This window comes from Stenella coeruleoalba (assembly GCF_951394435.1).
Source record: "Stenella coeruleoalba genome assembly, chromosome: 19".
Classification (NCBI taxonomy): Eukaryota; Metazoa; Chordata; class Mammalia; order Artiodactyla; family Delphinidae; genus Stenella; species Stenella coeruleoalba.
The window spans coordinates 31652560-31672953 of record NC_137165.1 but is presented as its reverse complement, the minus strand read 5'-3'; the positions used below and the strand labels follow the sequence as shown (position 1 = coordinate 31672953).

Below are 20394 nucleotides of genomic sequence, written 5' to 3'. Positions count from 1 at the left end.
CTTCCAGTATTATGTTGAATAAAAGTGGTGAGAGTGGACGTCCTTGTCTTGTTCCTGATCACAGAGGAAATGCTTTCATCTTTTCACTGATGAGTATGATGTGAGCTGTGAGCTTGTTGTATATGGCTGTTATTATGTTGGGATATGTTCCTTTTGTACCCACTTTGTTTATAGTTTCTATCATAAATGGATGTTGAATTTTGTCAGAAGCTTTTCTTGCATTTATTAAGATGAGCAATTTTTATTCTGTAATTTGTTAATGTGTTGTATCACATTGATTGAGCCATCCTTGCATCCCTGGGATAAATCCCACTTGATCACAGTGTCTGATCTTTTTAATGTTTTGTTGAATTTTGTTTGCTAAAGTTTTGTTGAGCGTTTTTGTTACTACGTTCATCATTGATATTGGTCTGTAATTTTCTTTTCTGGTGGTGTCTTTGGTTTTGGTATCAGAGTGGTGCTGGCCTCATATAATGAGTTTGGAAACATTACTTCCTCTTCAATTTTTTGGAATAGTTTGAAAAGAATAGGTGTTAACTCTTTAAATGTTTGGTAGAATTCACCTGTGAAGCCATATGGTACTGGTCTTTTGTTTGTTGGGAATTAAGTTTTTTTTATTACTGATTCAGTTGAAATTTTATTACTGGTAATCAGTCTGTTCCTAATTTTCTATTTCTTCCTGATTCAGTCTTGGGAGACTGCACATTTCTAGTAATAATCCATTTCTTCTAGTTTGTCCATTTTATTGGCATATAATTGTCTGTAGTAATCTCTTATGATCTGATATGTCTCTTTGTATTTCTGTTGTGTCAGTTGTAACTATTTCTTTCCTTCTACTAACTTTGGGTTTTGTTTTTTCTTTTTTTTTTTCTAGTTCCTTTAGTTGTAATGTTATGTTGTTTATTTGAGACTTTTCTTACTTCCTGAGGTAGGCTTGTATTGCTGTAAACTTTTCCCTTAGTATTGCTTTTGCTGTGTTCCATAGATTTTTTGGACCATCGTGTTTCTGTTTTCATTTGTCTCAGGTATTTTTTTATTTCCTCGTAGATTTCTTCAGTTGATTAGTAGCATATTGTTTAGCCTCCACATGTTTGTGTTGTTTGCAGTTTTTTTCTTGTAGTTGATTTCTAGTCTCTTAGTGTTGTGGTCAGAAAAGATGCTTGTTATGATTTCATTCTTAAATTTCCTGAGACTTGTTTTGTGGCCTAGCATGTGATCTGTCCTGGAGAATAATGTTCCCTGTGCACTTGAAAAGAATGTGAACTCTGCTGCTTTTGGGCAGGATATTCTGTATATAGAGATCTATATCTATATATCTCTATTAAGTCAATCTAATAGATGGACTAATGTGTCATTTAAGACCAGTAGTCTAATGCGTCATTTAATGCCAGTGTTTCCTTATTGATTTTCTGTCTGTATGATCTATCCATTGATGTAAATGGGGTGTTAAAGTCTCCTACTATTATTGTATTACCATCTATTTCTCCCTTTATGTCTATTAACATTTGCTTTATATACTTAGGTGCTCCTACGTTGGGTACATATTTATTTACAATTGTTATATCTTCTTGTTGGATTGATCCTCTTATCATTACATACTGACCTTCTTTGTCTTTGTTATGGACTTTGTTTTAAGTCTGTTTTGTCTGATGTAAATATTGCTACCCCACGTTTCTTTTTGTTTCCGTTTCCATGGAATACCTTTTTCTATCCTGTCACTTTCAGTCTGTGGGTGTTTTTAGATCTGAAGTGAGTCTTGTAGCCACATATATATGGGTCTTGTTTTTGTATCCCCTGGGCTACTCTGTGTCTTTTGATTGGTAGGTTTAGTCCATTTATGTTTAAAGTAACTATTGATAGGTATGTACTTATTGCCTTTTTGTTAATAGTTTTCCGTTTCTGTATTTCGTTTTTGTTCCATTCCTCTTTTGCTCTCTTCCCTTATGATTGATGACTATCTTTAGTGTTAGTTTGGATTTCTTTCTCTTTTTTGTGTGTGTATCTATGGCTTTCTAGTTTGTGGTTACCATGAGGTAACACACACACACATACAGACAGACACATGATTATTTTAAATTGCTGATCTCTTAAGTTTGAACACATTATAACAACCCTGAATTTTTATTCCCCTCCCCACCCCCACTCCATGTTTAATGTTTTTATGTTATATTTTACCTCTTTTGTTTTGTGTACCTCTTAACTGCTTATTGTGGACATAATAAGCTTTTATCCTTCGTACTTGCCTTATAAGTATTTGATCTACTACAATCAAGATGTTAAGCTGTCCATTAAACAGATCTTTCTTATACAGAAGCCTAGGTATATAGTAAAATAGTATTTACTAAATTTAATTTTTTAGACAGTATTAAATAATGATATAGCTTAAAACAAATATTTAGTGACTCAGGTGGCCTCATTCCCATAAGAATTGCTTTTAGTTTATTCAGTTATTTTCGTTTAGTTGCAAGAGAATTTAGGCTTAATAATATGTGTTGAAAAGGGTTTTAAATATTTTTCTAATGTAGAACATTAGCTAGTTGAAACAGCTGAGTATGAAAAATCTATTCTGTTGATATAATTGCCTGCCATGTGTAACTTATGAAACACTGCAATAATACTTCTAATTTGAGAACTAAAAAGTTTTGACAGTATAATACTTTTGTAAAACAAATTGACATTGTATAAAGTTATATTACTCAAAACATCTGTTATATATTTCAGGTTAAAGATTTTTAAGGTTACTTGTTCCACAAATGTTTAATGAACACCCACTAGGTATCAGCCATTGTGTTGTTCATTGGGTTTATAAAATGAATGAGCATCCCTTTTGCAGCACTAGTCATTGCAAAACTTTGTGGTTATAAATATAGATACAGGGTGACACCAAAAATGGAAAGAACAGCTAATTGGAAATGGGTGAAAAAAGGTTTCAGAGAGAGAGAGTGATACTTGATCTTCCTCTTTAAAGATGAGCTCAGTTCATTAGGCGAACAGGGAAATAATGAGATTAAAGAGCAAAGGCATTCTAGGCAGAAGTCGCAGCATTGTCCTTTTTGGGAACTTCAGATATTTGAGAGTTTAGTTTATATGGCGGCAGGCCAGTGTGAGATTGGTAAGCAGGAACAAGATTAGGTAATGGAAAGTCTTATTTGCCAGACTATGGAGTTTGGGCTTTAAAGGTCTTTTTTTTTTTTTTTTTTTAAATAAGTAAATAAACGTGCATTGGGTCTTTGTTGCTGCGTGCGGGCTTTTCTCTAGTTGCGGAGAGCAGGGGCTACTCTTCGTTGCGGTGTGTGGGCTTCTCATTGCGGTGGCTTCTCTTGTTGTGGAGCACGGACTCTAGGCGCATGGGCTTCAGTAGTTGTGGTACGCAGGCTCAGTAGTTGTGGCACACGGGCTTAGTTGCTCCGCGGCATGTGAGATCTTCCCGGACCAGGGCTCGAACCTGTGTCCCCTGCATTAGCGGGTGGATTCTTAACCACTGCAACATCAGGGAAGTCCCTACTAAAGGTCTTTGAAAGCGAATGTGATCAGATTTGTCTTTATAATGGAAAATGGATGAGCTAAGATTAGTTAGAAAACTACCGCGGGAATTCCCTGAGAGTCCAGTGGTTAGGACTCCATGCTTTCACTGCTGAGGGCACGGGTTCAGTCCCTGGTTGGGGAATTAAGATCCTATAAGCTGTGTGGCAGGACCAGAAAAAAGAAAGAAAGAAAAAAAAAACTACCTCAATATTCCAGGAGAGAAATTTTTAGGGCCTAAAATAAGGTAGTAGCAGACAAGGTAAAGAAGAAGAAACCTTTTGAGAGATGTTAAATAGTATCTACACAACTTGCGAGTGTCTTGCTGGATTGGTTGGAGTTGGTGGAGATGTGGGGATGATCCTTAACATTTCTAGGTTAGCCCGTACCATTACATAAGCGAATGAGTCCAGGAGCAGAAGATAGTATATTCCGTTTGATCCATGTTGGTCTTGAGAGGCCTATGGGACCCCCATGTATTGATCTCCAGACCCGTATAACTGGCTGCTTAGAAGACCACAGGTGTGCAGTCTGGTCTATTAATGTATATTGCTTTTTAAAAATAAGTATCAGAATTTTTATTCATTAGAATAAATGAATTAATTAAAAATATTATTCAAAAGTTGTATCCATAATATATAAAGAACTTTTACAAATCAATAAGAAAAAGATAAGACAACCTTTTAGTAAAAAAGACAAAAGACAAGAATAGACACTTCACGAAGGAGGCTGTCTAGGTGACCAGTACACATTTTTAAAGGTGCTCAGCCTCTTTTGTCAGAGAAACGCAAATTGTGATGTGTCCCAGTGTGGATCTCTTGAGTTTATCCTACATGAAGTTTGTTGAGTTGAGTTTTTTGGATGTTTAGATTAATAGATTTCATTATATGTGGGAAATGTTTATCCATTTTTCTTCAAATAATTTTTCTCCTCCTCTCTAATTCCCATTGGTGGGTACACTTGGTGGGGTTCCACAGGTCTCTGAGATTCTGTTCATTCTCTTTTTCAGGAAATGCCAGATAAAAACCACATTATGATACCATTGTATACCCACTGTAATGGCTAATACATTTTAAACTGGCAATATTAAATATTGAAAGCATTTGGGGAGGTGGAAACTCTCATAGCCTGCTGGTAGGAATGAAAATTGATACCACTCCTTTGGAAAACTGTTGGGCAATACGGGCTGAAGCTGAACAAACACATCCTATGGCTTTCCCAGTTCCAACAGAGTGGGAGGTGGTGTTTGCCAGTCGAATTTTACAAGATAATTTAGAGCAGCATTGTTCTTTTTCAGGTGGTTTTGTTTTCTTGTGTTTTTAATTTAAAAAATATAAATGTAATTTATAACAAAGTAAAGGATGTGAAAAACTGGAGAAGACTAGAAAGGTAGTTTGGGTCTAGACTGTGTAGAACCTTGAATGTCATTCTGATGCATCCAGGCACAGAGCTTAGGTAGATCGATGTAATATTTTAGCAGGGTTAATCTGCTTGGCTTAGGAGGAGAGGATCCGTTTTCTTTTTTATGAGGTGTTTTTGGTTTTTTTTTTTCCCGAGTGAAGTTCAAGAGTAGATATCTGCTTGTAAGTTCAGTAGCTTTATTCCTAGTAGCCAAAAGCTAAAAGCAACCCAAATTCTTTCCTAATAGTAATAAGGAAAGAAACTGGATATATTCACATTTTGGAGCCCTGCACAGAAATAATGAAAATGAATAAACTGCTGTATATAACAATATAGATGAATCTCATGAATATCATGTTGAGCAAAGAAGCAGGATATGAGTACAACTCTATCATAACATTTATGTAAAGTTCAAAAACAGGCAAAACTAATCTATGGTGTTTAACTCTGGATGGAAGTTACCTTTGAGGAGGAAGGTTAGTGAGCAATTTTAGGAGGCATGGAGGAATTTTGGGGTGCCATTAATTTGTGACCATACACTAGGCTGTATACTTATGTATGAGACAGACAGACAGACAGACAGACAGACAGACAGACACACACACACACACACACACACACACACACACACACACACACACAGAATGATGGCAGTGTTAGCTCTGAGAGAGGGAAACTGAAATAGATGCTAAAGTCTTTGATGCCCGTGGATGAATGTGATAGTGAGTAGAAAGGGTGGGAACATGGGAGGGAGGGAGTAGCTGAAGGGCATGAACCACAAAGGAAAGGAGTTTTTGTTCATTGGTGAGAGTAGTGACCTGGAAGAGGGGTTAGAAACAGAAGACTGTTAATGCTCCTTTCTGTACTGGGGGTCCATTTAACATGGGAGAATGAGCAACTTTTTTTTTTAAAGAAGAACTAGATATCCGGGCGGTAGATACCATACTCTGGGCTACTGAGTTTATTTACTAAACAATCAGAACCACCTGAGTAGCTTTTTGGAAAAAGGTCCTGGATCCCATTCTAATATTCTCGTTCAGTACATCTAGAGTAGGGCCAAGAATTTAAAAAATTCCTCCAACTGACTGATATGCAGCCTGATTCGGGAACTCCCTAGTAAAGGAAAAGGGCTAAGAAACAGTTTCGAGGTGGAGGGGGGATAGTTTTCTGCCTTTTAAAATAGGAGTTGCAGTGGGTACAGAGGCTGAAAGAAAAATTGGCAATGGGATAATCCTTAGAAGAGGAAGAGGATGGGGACTTCCCTGGTGGCACAGTGGTTAAGAATCCGCCTGCCAGTGCAGGGGACACGGGTTCGAGCCCTGGTCCAGGAAGATCCCACATGCCGTGGAGCTACTGAGCCTGCGCTCTAGAGCCCGCGAACCACAACTACTGAAGGCCGCGTGCCCAGAGCCCGTGCTTTGCCACAGGAGAAGGCACTGCAATGAGAAGTCCGCGCACTGCCACGAAGAGAAGACCCTGCTCGTCACAACTAGAGAAAGGCCGCGCACGGCAACGAGGACCCAATGCAGCCAAAAATAAATAAATAAAATAAATAAAATTTTTTTTTAAAAAAGGAAGAGGATGAAGAAGTAGGAGAAGGTAAGGACATAAGAATGTGAACATAGATGAAAAACATATAAGTAAATAACTGGCCTGAAGCTTCTGAATAACTAAACTTTTCTCCTAAGTTTTTCCCCCAGATCTCTTTGGAAGCACTGATGAATAGTCAGAACCTGATTATTTCATGCTATTTTTTATATTATCTACTTTAAGACTTTGCTGCATGTAACATTATTTAATGTTGTGTTTCTTTAGAATATATTTAAATAGCTTTATTTAAGGAGGTCAATTTTTTTTTTTTTTTTTTTTGCGGTACGCGGGCCTCTCACTGCTGTGGCCTCTCCCGTTGCGGAGCACAGGCTCCGGACGCACAGGCTCAGCGGCCATGGCTCACGGGCCCAGCCGCTCCGCGGCATCTTCCCAGACTGGGGCACGAACCTGTGTCCCCTGCATCGGCAGGCGGACTCTCAACCACTTCGCCACCAGGGAAGCCCAAGGAGGTCAGTTTTAACCAACATTTCCATATCTAACACTTGTTAGGCGTTGTACTAGGTGCTAGAGAGAAGTCAGATGGTTTCCTTGGCTTAAGGAGCTTATTATCAGTACAGGTAATATAGAGATGACATTATTTTCAGATGTCTATATTATGCATCAGTCATTAGCAAGGTAAGTCTGAAATCTTCAAACTGTACTTCAGTATTTAATCAAACTAGAAAAAATGTCTGCCAAACCGTCATGACCTGAGCATTTTGCTGTCCAGAGACCTGGAGAAGACTTCTGCTATTTTGGTGTCTAGTTCCTTGGGATCTGTTACACCAGGGAGCTTGACTTTGATCCAAGACCACTGGGTTATGTGATATATTCTCCTTTTCCTTACCTTCATACCCCTAACCATATATACTGTACACATTGTCACCTTTTTATTTCTAGGGTTCAGGATGGGGTTGAGGATTATGCCTGAATTTTGAGTAGTAATGAGGCCAGTCATCAGCCACTGTTCTTTGTACACCTCTCTGGGCAATATGGTTTCTTCTCTGTGCTTCTTATCATGAACACCAACTCCTAAGAGGTCCATAGACAAGTATTCAAACAACATCAACCAGTTTACTTTTTCTTTCTTTCTTTCTTATTCAATTTGTCCAGTTATATAGCTTTCATTTTCTACATCTCTTTCTTTTGCAGGTAGTAACCATGGCTATATGGGTGCCAGTAGCAGAATGTCAAGAAGAGCACATTTATCCTCTGCTGCTACCAGTAGTTTATTAGACATTGATCCTTTAATATTAATACATTTGTTGGACCTTAAGGACCGGAGCAGTATGGAAAATCTGTGGGGCTTACAGCCTCGCCCGCCTGCTTCACTTTTGCAGCCCACAGGTAAAATATTAACAATAATTTCCCATTTTTCTGTGCTTCTCCAGAAGAACTCTTAAATTTGAACCCAAGTATCTTAAGTGTTGGAACATGGTATGTTTCTGTAGCAAATTGATTTTTCATTGTATGTTATAAAAATATATCAATCAAATCAATTTTTTGTTGTTATTGTTCAAAGGTGTTTTGTGCAAAAATAATGTCAAAATGCCTGTAAGAAGGTTTTTATATGATTTGCCTTTTAGATTGTGACTGATTGACCGTTTGATCCATATGAAATACAGTTGTCCTCTTTGTGAATGGACTTCAAGTTTTGCAGGCTTCATGAATACCCTAACTTCTTAGTGGAACTGTGTCTAAGTTAGAAATAGAAAAAGAAGGTTTACTTATGTTTTGATGTTTAATAGCCTAAAAATGTATACCAATTAGTATTTTTTTTTGAAAAATTATTTGTTAAAGAGGAGTGACATTTGTGTTACTGTAATACACTGTATACACATACACAATTTAAATGTATAGTCAAACCTGGACTTTTTGAAACTTTTAGACATAGGCATTTACTTTAAAATGACACATTTTAAAAACCATTTTTGTTGGAAAGCTTCCTAAAATATACTGCACATTTTTCTTTCTTTTTTCTTTTTTTTTAAGGAATATTTATTTTTTGGTTGCGTTGGGTCTTTGCTGCTGTGTGCAGGCTTTCTCTAGTTGCAGCGAGCAGGGCCTATTCTGCGTTGCAGTGCACGGCTTCTCATTGCAGTGGCTTTGCTTTGTTGTGGAGCACAGGCTCTAGGAGCACAGACTTCAGTAGTTGTGGCATGTGGGCTCAGTAGTTATGTCTCGCGGGCTCTAGAGCGCAGGCGCAGTAGTTGTGGTGCACGGGCTTAGTTGCTCCACAGAATGTGGATGCTTCCCAGACCAGGGATCGAACCTGTGTCCCCTGCATTGGCAGGCACATTCTTAACCACTGCACCACCAGGGAAGTCCCTACTGAACATTTTTCTACCTTCCTAAACAACAGTTACTATACAGATTAAATCAATGATTTACAACAGTGATTTTGATGCTTCTTTAAAGCAGCAGAACTCATTTTTCAAGTAGAATTTAAGGCAGAGTCTCAGTGTAGAAAACAGAGAAATAGAGCTGCTCTAGTGGGGGATAGATCAGAGCTTGGATTATTTAGGCCTCTTTTTTCCTAAGGTATACTTCCTGGAAGCCTGGGTCCTCAATCTGAGTGTCTCCAATCAGGTTATGAAACAGTTGCGTTTTATCTATGGTTGAAGTACATTTTGTATTATGCCTGTACTCTTGTAGTACTTACCACATTGTAAATAATTTTACATTTTTTTTCTGAGACATTTTTGTTTTAGAAAACTTTTTTTTTTTTTTTTGTGGTACACAGGCCTCTCACTGTTGTGGCCTCTCCCGTTGCGGAGCACAGGCTCCAGACGCACAGGGTCAGCGGCCATGGCTCATGGACCTAGCTGCTACGTGGCATGTGGGATCTTCCCGGACCGGGGCACGAACCCGTGTCCCCTGCATTGGCAGGCGGACTCTCAACCACTGCGCCACCAGGGAAGCCCTAGAAAACTTTTAAAATATAGAAAATTGTAAAGAAGAAAATAAAAATTACACATAGTTCTTGTGATCAACAAAGAAATACCCTTAAAAAAAAACCAACTTATCACACTGGCAAAGGTTTTGCTTAAATTATAACCAGTGTTAGGGCTTCCCTGGTGGCGCAGTGGTTGAGAATCTGCCTGCCAATGCAGGGGACACGGGTTCAAGCCCTGGTCTGGGAAGATCCCACATGTCGCGGAGCAACTAGGCCCATGAGCCACAACTACTGAGCCTGCGCATCTGGAGCCTGTGCTCCGCCACAAGAGAGGCCGCAATAGTGAGAGGCCCGCGCACCGCGATGAAGAGTGGCCCCCGCTTGCCGCAGCTAGAGAAAGCCCTCGCACAGAAACGAAGACCCAACACAGCCAAAAATAAATTAATAGGTTAATTAATTAAAAAAAATTATAACCAGCGTTGTTTGCAAAGACCTAGTGAAACAGACAAGTTCTGTTTCTGTAGGTAGATGTATACATTGGTTTAACAATTTTGAAGGAAAATTTTGCAGTAGGTGTAAAATACCTCTATCCTTTAATCCTGTAACTTCACTTCTAGGAATATATTCCAAAGAGAAAATAATCAGAGTTGTTGAAAATATCCAACAATTCAGTTATGGTTGAAAAATTACAGTTTTGCCATGGAATAGCATATTTTATAGACAGGTAAAATCATGTTTTTGAAAAATATTCAATGTCATCGGAAAAAAAAGAATGCAGACTACATAAACAGAGTAAGATCTTGGTTCTCTGAAAGTTTAGCTTTCTGTTAAAATTAATAATATAAATGAGATGACTTGAGTTTCAAATCCAGGTGATTAACATGCTGATGACAAGGAAGATGGGGGAAATAGTAGAGAGAAAGAGCAAGGCTTGGATTTAAACATCTTGAGTTTGACATACCAGTGGGATATCACGGTAGAGATGCCCAGTAGACAGCTAAAAATTAAGAACTGGAATACAGGCAGTTATTTGCCTAGAAGTGATACTGGCTAATTAAAACTAAGGGAGTAAGATTGCAAAGGGGTGAGTTTCAAGAAGTTTTTCAAAGAAAGGGGCTAGGGACATAATCATGGTGAACATCTATTTTTATTGAGTGTGTGGAAGATGAGTCAGATGAAGAGGCTTTGGAAAGGAGAGAGAACAGAGTCATGGAAGCCAAATGAAGATAACCTTTCTATGAGAGGATATTTAAAGGATAATGTTAGAAAAAGATCCAGCTTTCTTTTTATTAAAAAGATTGCTTGGATTTCGATGTTCATTTTTGATTCTTTGCATATTCTTTCCTTCTCAGTCTGTATACTTTCATTTCCTTTTTTTGTCATACTGCATTAGCTAGAACTTCCGGTAGAGATTAAAAAGGAGTGGTGAAAAGGTGTTCCTGATCTTGATGGGAAAGCTTCAAGTTTCTCACCATAAAGTATGATACTAGCTGTAGGTTTTCTTTTTTTATATATATAAATTTATTTTATTATTTTAAATTTTTGGCTGCGTTGGGTCTTCATTGCTGCATGCAGCCTTTCTCTAATTGTGGTGAGCAGGCGCTACTCTTCATTGCGGTGCGGTGGCTTCTCTTGTGGCGGAGCATGGGCTCTAAGTGCGCAGGCTTCAGTAGTTGTGGCACAAGGGCTCAGTAGTTGTGGCACAAGGGCTCAGCAGTTGTGGCTCATGGGCTCTAGAGTGCAGGCTCAGCAGTTGTGGCACACGGGCTTAGTTGCTCCGCAGCATGTGGGATCTTCCCAGACCAGAGATCGAACCCGTGTCCCCTGCATTGGCAGGTGGATTCTTAACCACTGTACCACCAGGGAAGCCCTATAGGTTTACCATAGATATTCTTTATCAAGTTAAGGAAGTTCCCCTTTATTCTGAGGTCTTATTATCATGAATGGTTGTTGGATTTTGTCAAATGCTTTTTTTTGCATCTGTTGATATGATGTGATGGATTACATTAATTGATTTTCGAATGTTGAACCAGCCTTGCATACCTGGGATAAATCCCACTTGGTTGTGGTGTATGAGTTTTTAAATATGTTGTTGAATTCAGTTTGCTAATATTTTGTTGAGGGTTTCATGTTCATCAGAGATACTGATCTGTAGTTTTCTTGTAATGTCTTTGTCTGGTTTTGGTATTAGAGTAATGCTGACCTCATAGATTGAGTAAGGAAGTGTTCCCTCTGCTTCTTGCAGAGATTGTAGAGAATTTATATAATTTCTTCTTTAAATGTTTGGTAGAATTCACCAGTGGACCCATCTGGGCCAGATGCTTTCTGTTTTGGAAAGGTATCAGTTACTGATTAAATTTCTTTAATAGATGCAGGCCTATTCATATTGTATATTTCTTCTTGTGTGAGTTTTGGCAGATTGCCTTTCAAGGAATTGGTCCATTACATCTAGATTCTCAAATTTGTTGGCATAGAGTTGTTCTTAGTTTTCCTTTATTATCCTTTTGTTTCTTTCAACACATATTGAGTGAACACCTATCATGTATCAGACTCACTGCAGGTTTTTGTTCTTAACCACTGTGCCATAGAAAGAACATCGTAAGGGGTATCAGGGTTTGAACAACAGATAATGTAGCTGAACTAGATTTTGAGGTACATGTAATGGTAAATAGAAGTGGAAAGTCAAGTTGGATCTGTTCTGTGGAAGGCCTTTCATGCTTGCCTGAGGAATTTATTCATAGTGGACAGTGGGGAGCCATTGTTTTAGTTTAGGAGTAGTTTGATTCAAACTGTATTTTAGAAAGCTTGCAGGGCTGAGAAAGCTATCAGACCTGAAAATCTAATCAGGGTATAGTTGTAGAAGTTTATTTGTGGTTCCTAGTATGAGAGGACAAATTCCTACATTTCTGTGTATTTTCTCAATTATTATATGCTTAAAAATATGTGGAGCTGGGATAAGGTCTTCAGAATCTTTTGACATTATAAAAGTTGTACTTAACCTCTAGGGAACAGATTAACCTAGGCAATGTATAATTAAGATTTTACTTATAGCAAACAGTTATGCTTGTAAAGGTAGAGTTTATGGGGCTTGGCAACTAATTGTAACATGGTAAAGAGGACTCTGAAGTGACTTAGGTGACCAGGAGAAGGGTGACAGCATTGACAGATACTGAAGTCTGGAGGAGAAGCTGTAGAGAATTGTCATTCTTGAAAGGTACAACTGAGTGATATGAAAGAAGTGTTATAGCTGACACTCTCAGTTCTATTAACCTTATAACTTGGCAAATTCAGGAAGGCTTCTCATCTTCAGTGCAGTAAGTATCCTTAAGTTGTCAGGTTCCTTTGGTGAAATTCCATAGCACCTTACACTCTCCTGTCTTAGCACTTAACCACACAGTACTGAAGTGGATTGAGAGCTTTGTGAGGGCAAAGACCGGGTGTTCGTCTTGTTCACTGTTATATCCTCTGCACAGCACAGTGCTTAGCATTTGAAACAAACTCAGTAATTGTTTATTAACTGATTTTTCAGATGATGGAGGTTTGTTTAAGTCTGTTTTGTATTTTCCCATTTGGGCTTCCTACTTTTAAAAATTCTTGTCAGTTTCTAGTAATAATAAACCGAACCATGTGGTTTAATACAGGTTTTCATATTTAAGTCCAGGTGGATGTGGGGTGGGAGGTGGGAGCCACAAAGATTTTATTTAGCAAAACATTTTGAGTATTTTGTGCCATAGGCTGCTTGGCCTGGAATATAAAGATCACTAAGATGTAATCTCAGCCCTTAAGTTGTTCACATTCTGCATGTTTGTCTTCCTTACTGTAATGTGATAAGTACTGCAGTAGAAGTGGACTCCCTGTGCTCTACAAAATTAGGTGAGAATTGATTTGAAAGAAGGGGAGCAGCTGGTGGTTTAGGTGCCTGAAGAAGGAGACATTTCAGATTACACCTGATGAGTTTGGGTTAGTACAGCAAAGGAAAGAGGACGTGTGAAAAGGATGAAAGCGAGATAGAACATGGCTGGTATGTTAGAGATGCAAACAGTTCCAAAAGGTTGGATATGTTTGGGATAGAGGCAGAAGATAAAGCCACTGAGAGTGAAGGTGGAATCAGATAATGTAGGGCCTTGTGTGCCATGCTGGTGCTTTCCTCAGTGAATCTAAGCGGGAAAGTAATATCTGATTTGGGTTTTAGAAAACAAACTGCCCTGACATCTTGGTGGACAATGGGTTGAATGGAAATGTGCTACAGAGTGTTTTCACAGACATTAAATCTTCTGAGCTTCACAACTGTCCTGTTACATGTATATTATTGTCTTCATTTTACAAATAAATAATAAGTGGACTCAGAAGTTGGAGGACTTAAAGGAAGTTACAGCAACTAAATGGTAGATCTGCAACCAAACCCTGGATTTCTAAAACCTCTCTCTTATTCTTGCTTTCAACTGCAAGTAACAAAATGCTGCTAATAGTGGCTTAACTAATAATAATAAAGGCACTTTATTATGCATATTAAGTCTGGAGGTAAGTGATTCCAGGTTCATCAGGTATTTAAAGGCAGGGCAAGGGATGGTCTTCCTGCAGTTCTCTTGCCTCTTCTGTCATGGCAATAAGATGACTGCCACAGCTTCATACATCATTTATTCACAAGAATATGTTACTAGCAGGAAAGAAAAGACTGGATGGAAAAGAGACTTATTCCTTGACGCTGGAGAGCAAAGTTATTAATATTAAGATCACTGACTTTGGAGGCAGACTCCTTCGTTTGAATTCAAGCTCCTCTACTTATTATCTGTATCACCCAACATAATAAATCTCCCTATCAGGATAGAAAATCTCTGCCTCCGCTCCCCCCAGCTTTTGGATGAAACTCTGAGTCATGTGCCCACCCTAAATGCTCAAAGAAGAATGAGCTTAGACCAGTCCTAGACTCATATCCTCTGGGGCCGAACAAAGGATGGACCTAACCGTCCAGAGCACACTGCTGCCCACCTAATACCTGAACACAATCTGGGTTCTTTTCGCATGGTAGAAGTGGGGTGATAGCTGTTGCACACACTAGGATGCTACCTTGCCCTGTTATATGGCAGTAGATTGTTACAGTGTGTAAGCAGGTTCAGCTATCATTCCGAATTGTTCTTTTGTCTACTTAGGGTACCTATTGGTCCCCTGTTTGTTGGGGGGTGTGTGTGTTATTTTTTTGGGTAGGGAACTTGGTTTCTTTTTGCTTTGTGTCAGTCATAATGTTCTTTGATTTCCAAAATATCTACCTCATTTGCTCTTCCTGCATAGAAAGTGTGTGTTTTCCTTGGTCATTTCTCTCTTCTTAATATTTGGGTGGGCGAAAAGAAATTAAAAACAACTTTAACTACTTTCTCTTGGAAGAGTGAAAGCATTGTTAGTTTAGTGGCTGCAAAGACTCAGTGACAAGGAACTAGTTTTTTATGATATTCCATGGCACTTAATAGCTATATCTACATTGGATGATAGTTCAGTAAATCAATTTTTTCAATTCAGTTAGCATATATTTTTTATATAATATGTATAGCATATTAGACTAAGTGGCTTCTAGGTTTATGTTTTTTCTGTTTTTTTTATTGTGAACATAATAAAAGCTCAGTATAGAAAATTTGAGAAAAGTGGAAAACTATAAAGAAGAAAGCCCAGGCAGTAGGGCAGCTTTTAAAACTTTTAGAAGTAAATACATAATTCAGATTTGAGTGATTATAATGTGACCCAGATTTTAACTTTGTAGGTGTGAATAGAGTAGGATACTTGTGTCTGTCTTTATTTTCATTAATGGGATTTAATGCATGCTTTTATGTTGATACCACCTAAATCACCTTAAGTTATTTACACCTCAAATTTGCTTATAGTCACAGTATAGAATGGTTTCATGAATGTTAAAGTCTATATTAACACGACTTGTCACTTTCTCTCTGAAGCATCGTGTTCTCGAAAAGATAAAGACCAAAGGAAGCAGCAGGCAATGTGGCGAGTTCCCTCTGATTTAAAGATGCTAAAAAGACTCAAAACTCAAATAGCTGAAGTTCGATGTATGAAAACTGATGTAAAGAATACACTTCCAGAAATAAAAAGCAGCAATGCTGCTTCTGGAGACATGCCGGCAAGCCTTCTTTCTGTTGACCAGGCAGCTCTGGCTGCATGTGGAACCGAGAACTCTAGCAGATTACAGGATTTGGGAATGGAGCTCTTGGCAAGGTCATCAGTTGCCAGTTGTTACATACGAAACTGTAAGTGAAAAAGATCCTATTAGTTTTATTTCTCCATGTGTCATTTGGGAGGCTAGAGGACAGGTTATTTTCAGAATAATAATATTCAAACATCTCCCTCACAATGAATTAAGACTACAAATGCAAACAGCCTTTTCTCCCATCCAACACTGACTCTATATTTTCTGCTGTGTAATAGAGCTAATATTTCTTGGTTGCTTATTCTATATGGGTCAGCAAACAAGACAAAATCCTTAACCTCGTGGATCTTGCATCCATGTATTCATGTGATAGGAATTGGACATTAAAATGTGTAGACAAGTAAAGATAATTTCAGTTGGTAAAAAGTGCGTGAAGGAAACAACAGAGTGAGATGGGCAGAGCAAGTGAGGTGTGTGCTATTTTAGTTAGGGTAGTCAGAAAGTCTCTCAGGAGGCAACAGTTGAACTGATATCTGAAGGTTAAGAAGGTGGCAGCCATGCAGAGATCTGGGGGAAGCATTCTTCAGCGTAAACAGAATGGAAAATGCAAAGTCCCATATAAAGGATTTGCTCTGCATGTTTGAAGGCTCGAAGGAAGACCATTTTGGCTGAACATGCTGAATTAAGCAGAGGCGAGAGTGACAGGAAGTAAGTCAGAGAGGTAGGCAGGATCTAGGTCAGGTAGGTCTTATAAGACCTCAATAAGGAGTTTGAGTTTTATTCTGATTTTAGGAGAAAGTCTCTAGAGAATGAAAATCAGGGGGGTGTTTATGATCTGATATACCTTTTTACAGAGATGACTTTCTTTGTTGTGTGAAGAAGGGTCTGAAAAGGGTTGAGAGTGGGAGTTGTGAGACCAGTAAACAGCCTGTAACAATAGCTTGTGTGAAATACGGTGACTTATTCTGGAGTTACTACACTGGGTAGGTGGGCTTGCTCATGGTCTTCCAGCCTTTCTTAATTCTCCCAAGGATGGTATATAACTAGTACTACTCTAGATACATAGGACAGAAGTTAATCTATTACATACAGTAGATATTTTAGACCAGGAAGGCTCAGTTCTTTCCCACAAACCTCGTAAGAAAGGTTTAAGGGAAAGAAAAAAACTAAGAATGATGTTTCAGTGTTTGGTCTAAGCAACTTAGTGACAGGTGGTGTCATTAATTGAGGCACAAATCAAATAAGGAAAAAGACACAAATCAAATATGGGGATTGTTGTGCCATAGGGGCAGGAAGTCGGGAGTTCTTTTTTAAACATACTAGGTTTGAGATGTCTGCTAGATACTCTAGTAAATATCTCATAGGCAGTTGAGTGCTACATAAGTCTGAAGGATATGGGGTTAAAGCTGGATATAAACAGTTGGAAGTCAACAGTATCAGATGTTGTTTAAAGCCAGGGATCAAGTATGAAGGGAATTTAAATGGAGAAATTTTGGTTCTGGGCACTTAAATATTTAAAGGCCTGGTAATGAAGGGGAAGCCAGCAAAGGAAATTGAAAAGAGCAATCATTAAGGGCAGAGAAAAACTAGAAGAAATGAAATCTCAAAAAAATTTTTAAATGCATCTCAAAACAGTGGAGTGGTTGTATCATTGAGAGGTGTCAAAATGAAGGGCGGGTGACCCTTTTAAGAACCATTTCCATTTAGGGGTATAGCAGAAGTGAATGAGGTGAGAAAGCAGAGCATGTCTGCGCAGCTCCTTCAAGAACTGTCACAATAAATTGGGTGGTCCCTGGAGGGGTTGTGGAATCAGGAAAGAGTTTGTTATCTGTGTGTTGTTTTCTTTCATTTTCTTAAACGTATATACTTTTCTTACCTGGGTGTTTTTGGTGGTACATATACATAACATAAAATTTACCATTTTAACTTTTTTTTTTTTTTTTTGCGTTATGCGGGCCTCTCACTGTTGTGGCCTCTCCCGTTGCGGAGCACAGGCTCCGGACGCGCAGGCTCAGCAGCCATGGCTCACGGGCCCAGCCGCTCCGCGGCATGTGGGATCTTCCCAGACCAGGGCACGAACCCATGTCCCCTGCATCGGCAGGCGGACTCTCAACCACTGCGCCACCAGGGAAGCCCCATTTTAACTATTTTTAACTGTACAATTCAGTGGCATTAAGTACATTCACACTGTCGTGCAACAGTCATCACTATTCACCTCCAGAACTTTTTCATCATCCCAAACTGAAATTCTATATCCTTCGAACAGTAACTGGGCATTCCCCCTTTCCCCTACCCTCTGGTAACTACTATTATACTTTCTGTTTCTATAAACTTAACTATTCTAGATATCTCATATAAGTGGAATCATACAATATTTGTCTTTTTGTGTCTGACTTATTTCACTTTAGCATAATTTCTTCAGGGTTCATCCATATTGTATCAAGTGTCAGAAATTCATTTCTTTTTCAGGCCAAGTAATATTCCCTTGTATGCATGTGTGTATATATATATACACTACATTATGTTTACCCATTCATCTGTTGATGGACATTTGGGTTGTTTCCACTTTTTGGCTGTCATGAATAATGCAGCTATGAACACATGTGTGCAAATATCTGTTCGAGTCTCTGCTTTCAGTTTTTTGGGTATATACCTAAAGTGGGATTGCTGGTTCATATGCTAATTGTGTTTAATTTAAAAAAATTTTTTTTTAAATCATGGTAAATTTTACCACATTTTGTTAAACAAAATTTACCATCTTCACCTTTTTATGTGTACCTATCAATGGCATTAAGTACATGCACGTTGTTGTGCCAGCAACACCACCATCCATCCACAGAACTTTGTTTTTTATCTTGCAAGACTGAGTCTCTATACCTATTAAACGGTAGCTCTCCCTTCTTCCTCCCCCCATCTCCTGGCAGCAACCATTTTGCTTTCTGTCTGTATGAATTTGATTTCTCTGGGTACCTCATATAAGTGAAAACATAGAGTATTTGCCCTTTTGTGGTTGATTTATTTCACTTAGCATAAGCTTCTCAGGGTTCCTCCATGTTGTACCATTCAGTGCAAATATCTGTTCAAGAATAGATGTTTCATGAACAGACACAAGGAATATCTTGTGGGATGCTGATATTCTCCCTTTTTATGGCTGCATAACATTCCACTGTGTGTATATACTCATTTGTTCACCCATTCATCTTTTGATGGATACTTGGGTTGACCATGTATATGAGGATTTATTTCTGGGCTCTCCATATGTGTGTTTATTAAAATGGGATATATTAATGCTTGGTACTGATGGCAATAATACAGTGAAGATGAATAGGAAAGGGGATAATTGCCAAATACATGGGATTCTCTTCAATAAAGATGACAGTATAATAGAAAAATGAGTAAAGATTATGATTAGGTTGTTAACATAAGTAGGAATACAAAACGGCAGTAAATGTATGAAAAGATACTCAACCATATCTAGTTGTCAAGGAAATGAAAATTTAAAACCAAAAGAAATAATGCTTTTTGGATGGACTTTTGCAAAAAGTTTTTGTTACATATTTCTGCAGATACTTCCCCTCTTGTCACTTGTTTTTGTTTTCTGCTAAACATGAAATTTTAAATTCTTAAATTTCAAGATCTATTAATAGTATTCATGGTTTGGGGATTTAATGTTTTTATTTGGAAGGCCTTTTCAACTCCAAGTTTATAAAAACAACACTTATTGCCTTAGTTCTAGTTTTGTTTTTTAACTTTTTTACATTTAGGTCATTATTCCATATGTAATTTGTTTTTTCCATGATGGTGTGTGAGGTAATAAGTTCAGTGATCCACCCCCCTGCCCAACCCACCCACCCAAACGAAACATGTTTTTTGTGGGGTTTTTTTGTTTTTTTGCGGTACGCGAGCCTCTCACTGCTGTGGCCTCTCCCGTTGCGGAGCACAGGCTCTGGACGCGCAGGCTCAGCGGCCATGGCTCATGGGCCCAGCCGCTCCACGGCATGTGGGATCTTCCCGGACCGGGGCACAAACCCGTGTCCCCTGCATTGGCAGGCAGACTCTCAACCGCTGCACCACCAGGGAAGCCCACGAAACATGTTTTTTGAAGAATCTGCTCTGTTCAACAATATGGAACTCATCCTTTATATTATAGACCAAATTGCCGTATTTACATAGTTCTGTTTTTAAATTCATTCATAGAGGTTGAACCAGGTGAAATTGCCAATATGAGACTTTTTGTTTGTTTCTGGCCACACCACTCGGCTTGCAGGATTTTAGTTCCCCGACCAGGGATCGAACCTGTGCCCCCTGCAATGGAAGCACAGAGTCCTAACCACTGGACTGCCAGGGAATTCCCAAGAAACCATTTTCTTTCTTTCTTTCTTTTTAATATTTATTTATTTATTTGTGGTTGCATCGGGTCTTAGTTGCGGTGTGTGGGATCTTTCGTTACGGCACACGGGCTCTTTGTTGTGGCATGCGGGCTTCTCTCTAGTTGTGGCGCATGGGCTCCAGAGTGCATGGACTCCAGAGTGCATGGGCTCTGTAGTTGCACACGCAGGCTTAGTTGCCCCTCAGCATGTGGGATCCTAGTTCCCCGACCGAGTATCGAACCCGTGTCCCCTGCATTGGAAGGCAGATTCTTAACCACTGAACCACCAGGGAAGTCCCATGAAACTTTTTTTTCACATATAAAAAGAGCAATTTGATATTGTTCAACCAGATATTTGTTGTGTTGTGTACCAGACCCACACTTTTTTAACCATTGTAGTTTTATAGTTTGTAATACTGTGATATGTTTGCCTTCTTTTTTTTTAATTTTAATTTTCAAAAAATT

The 20394-nt window shown here is 38.7% G+C and overlaps 1 protein-coding gene across 8 annotated transcripts in view; it reads left to right on the top strand.

Moving 5' to 3' along the window:
* Window positions 1-20394, top strand: part of TRIM37 (tripartite motif containing 37) — a 155670-nt gene that overhangs the window by 73253 nt on the left and 62023 nt on the right. For 7 of the 8 annotated variants that reach the window (XM_079906084.1, XM_079906080.1, XM_079906079.1 and 4 more), the window contains 2 exons: window positions 7666-7860; window positions 15352-15660. In XM_079906084.1, the coding sequence (XP_079762210.1) occupies window positions 7666-7860; window positions 15352-15660 (504 nt within the window). The remainder of the gene's footprint in view (window positions 1-7665; window positions 7861-15351; window positions 15661-20394) is intronic. The other variant, XM_079906086.1, reaches the window with a different exon arrangement.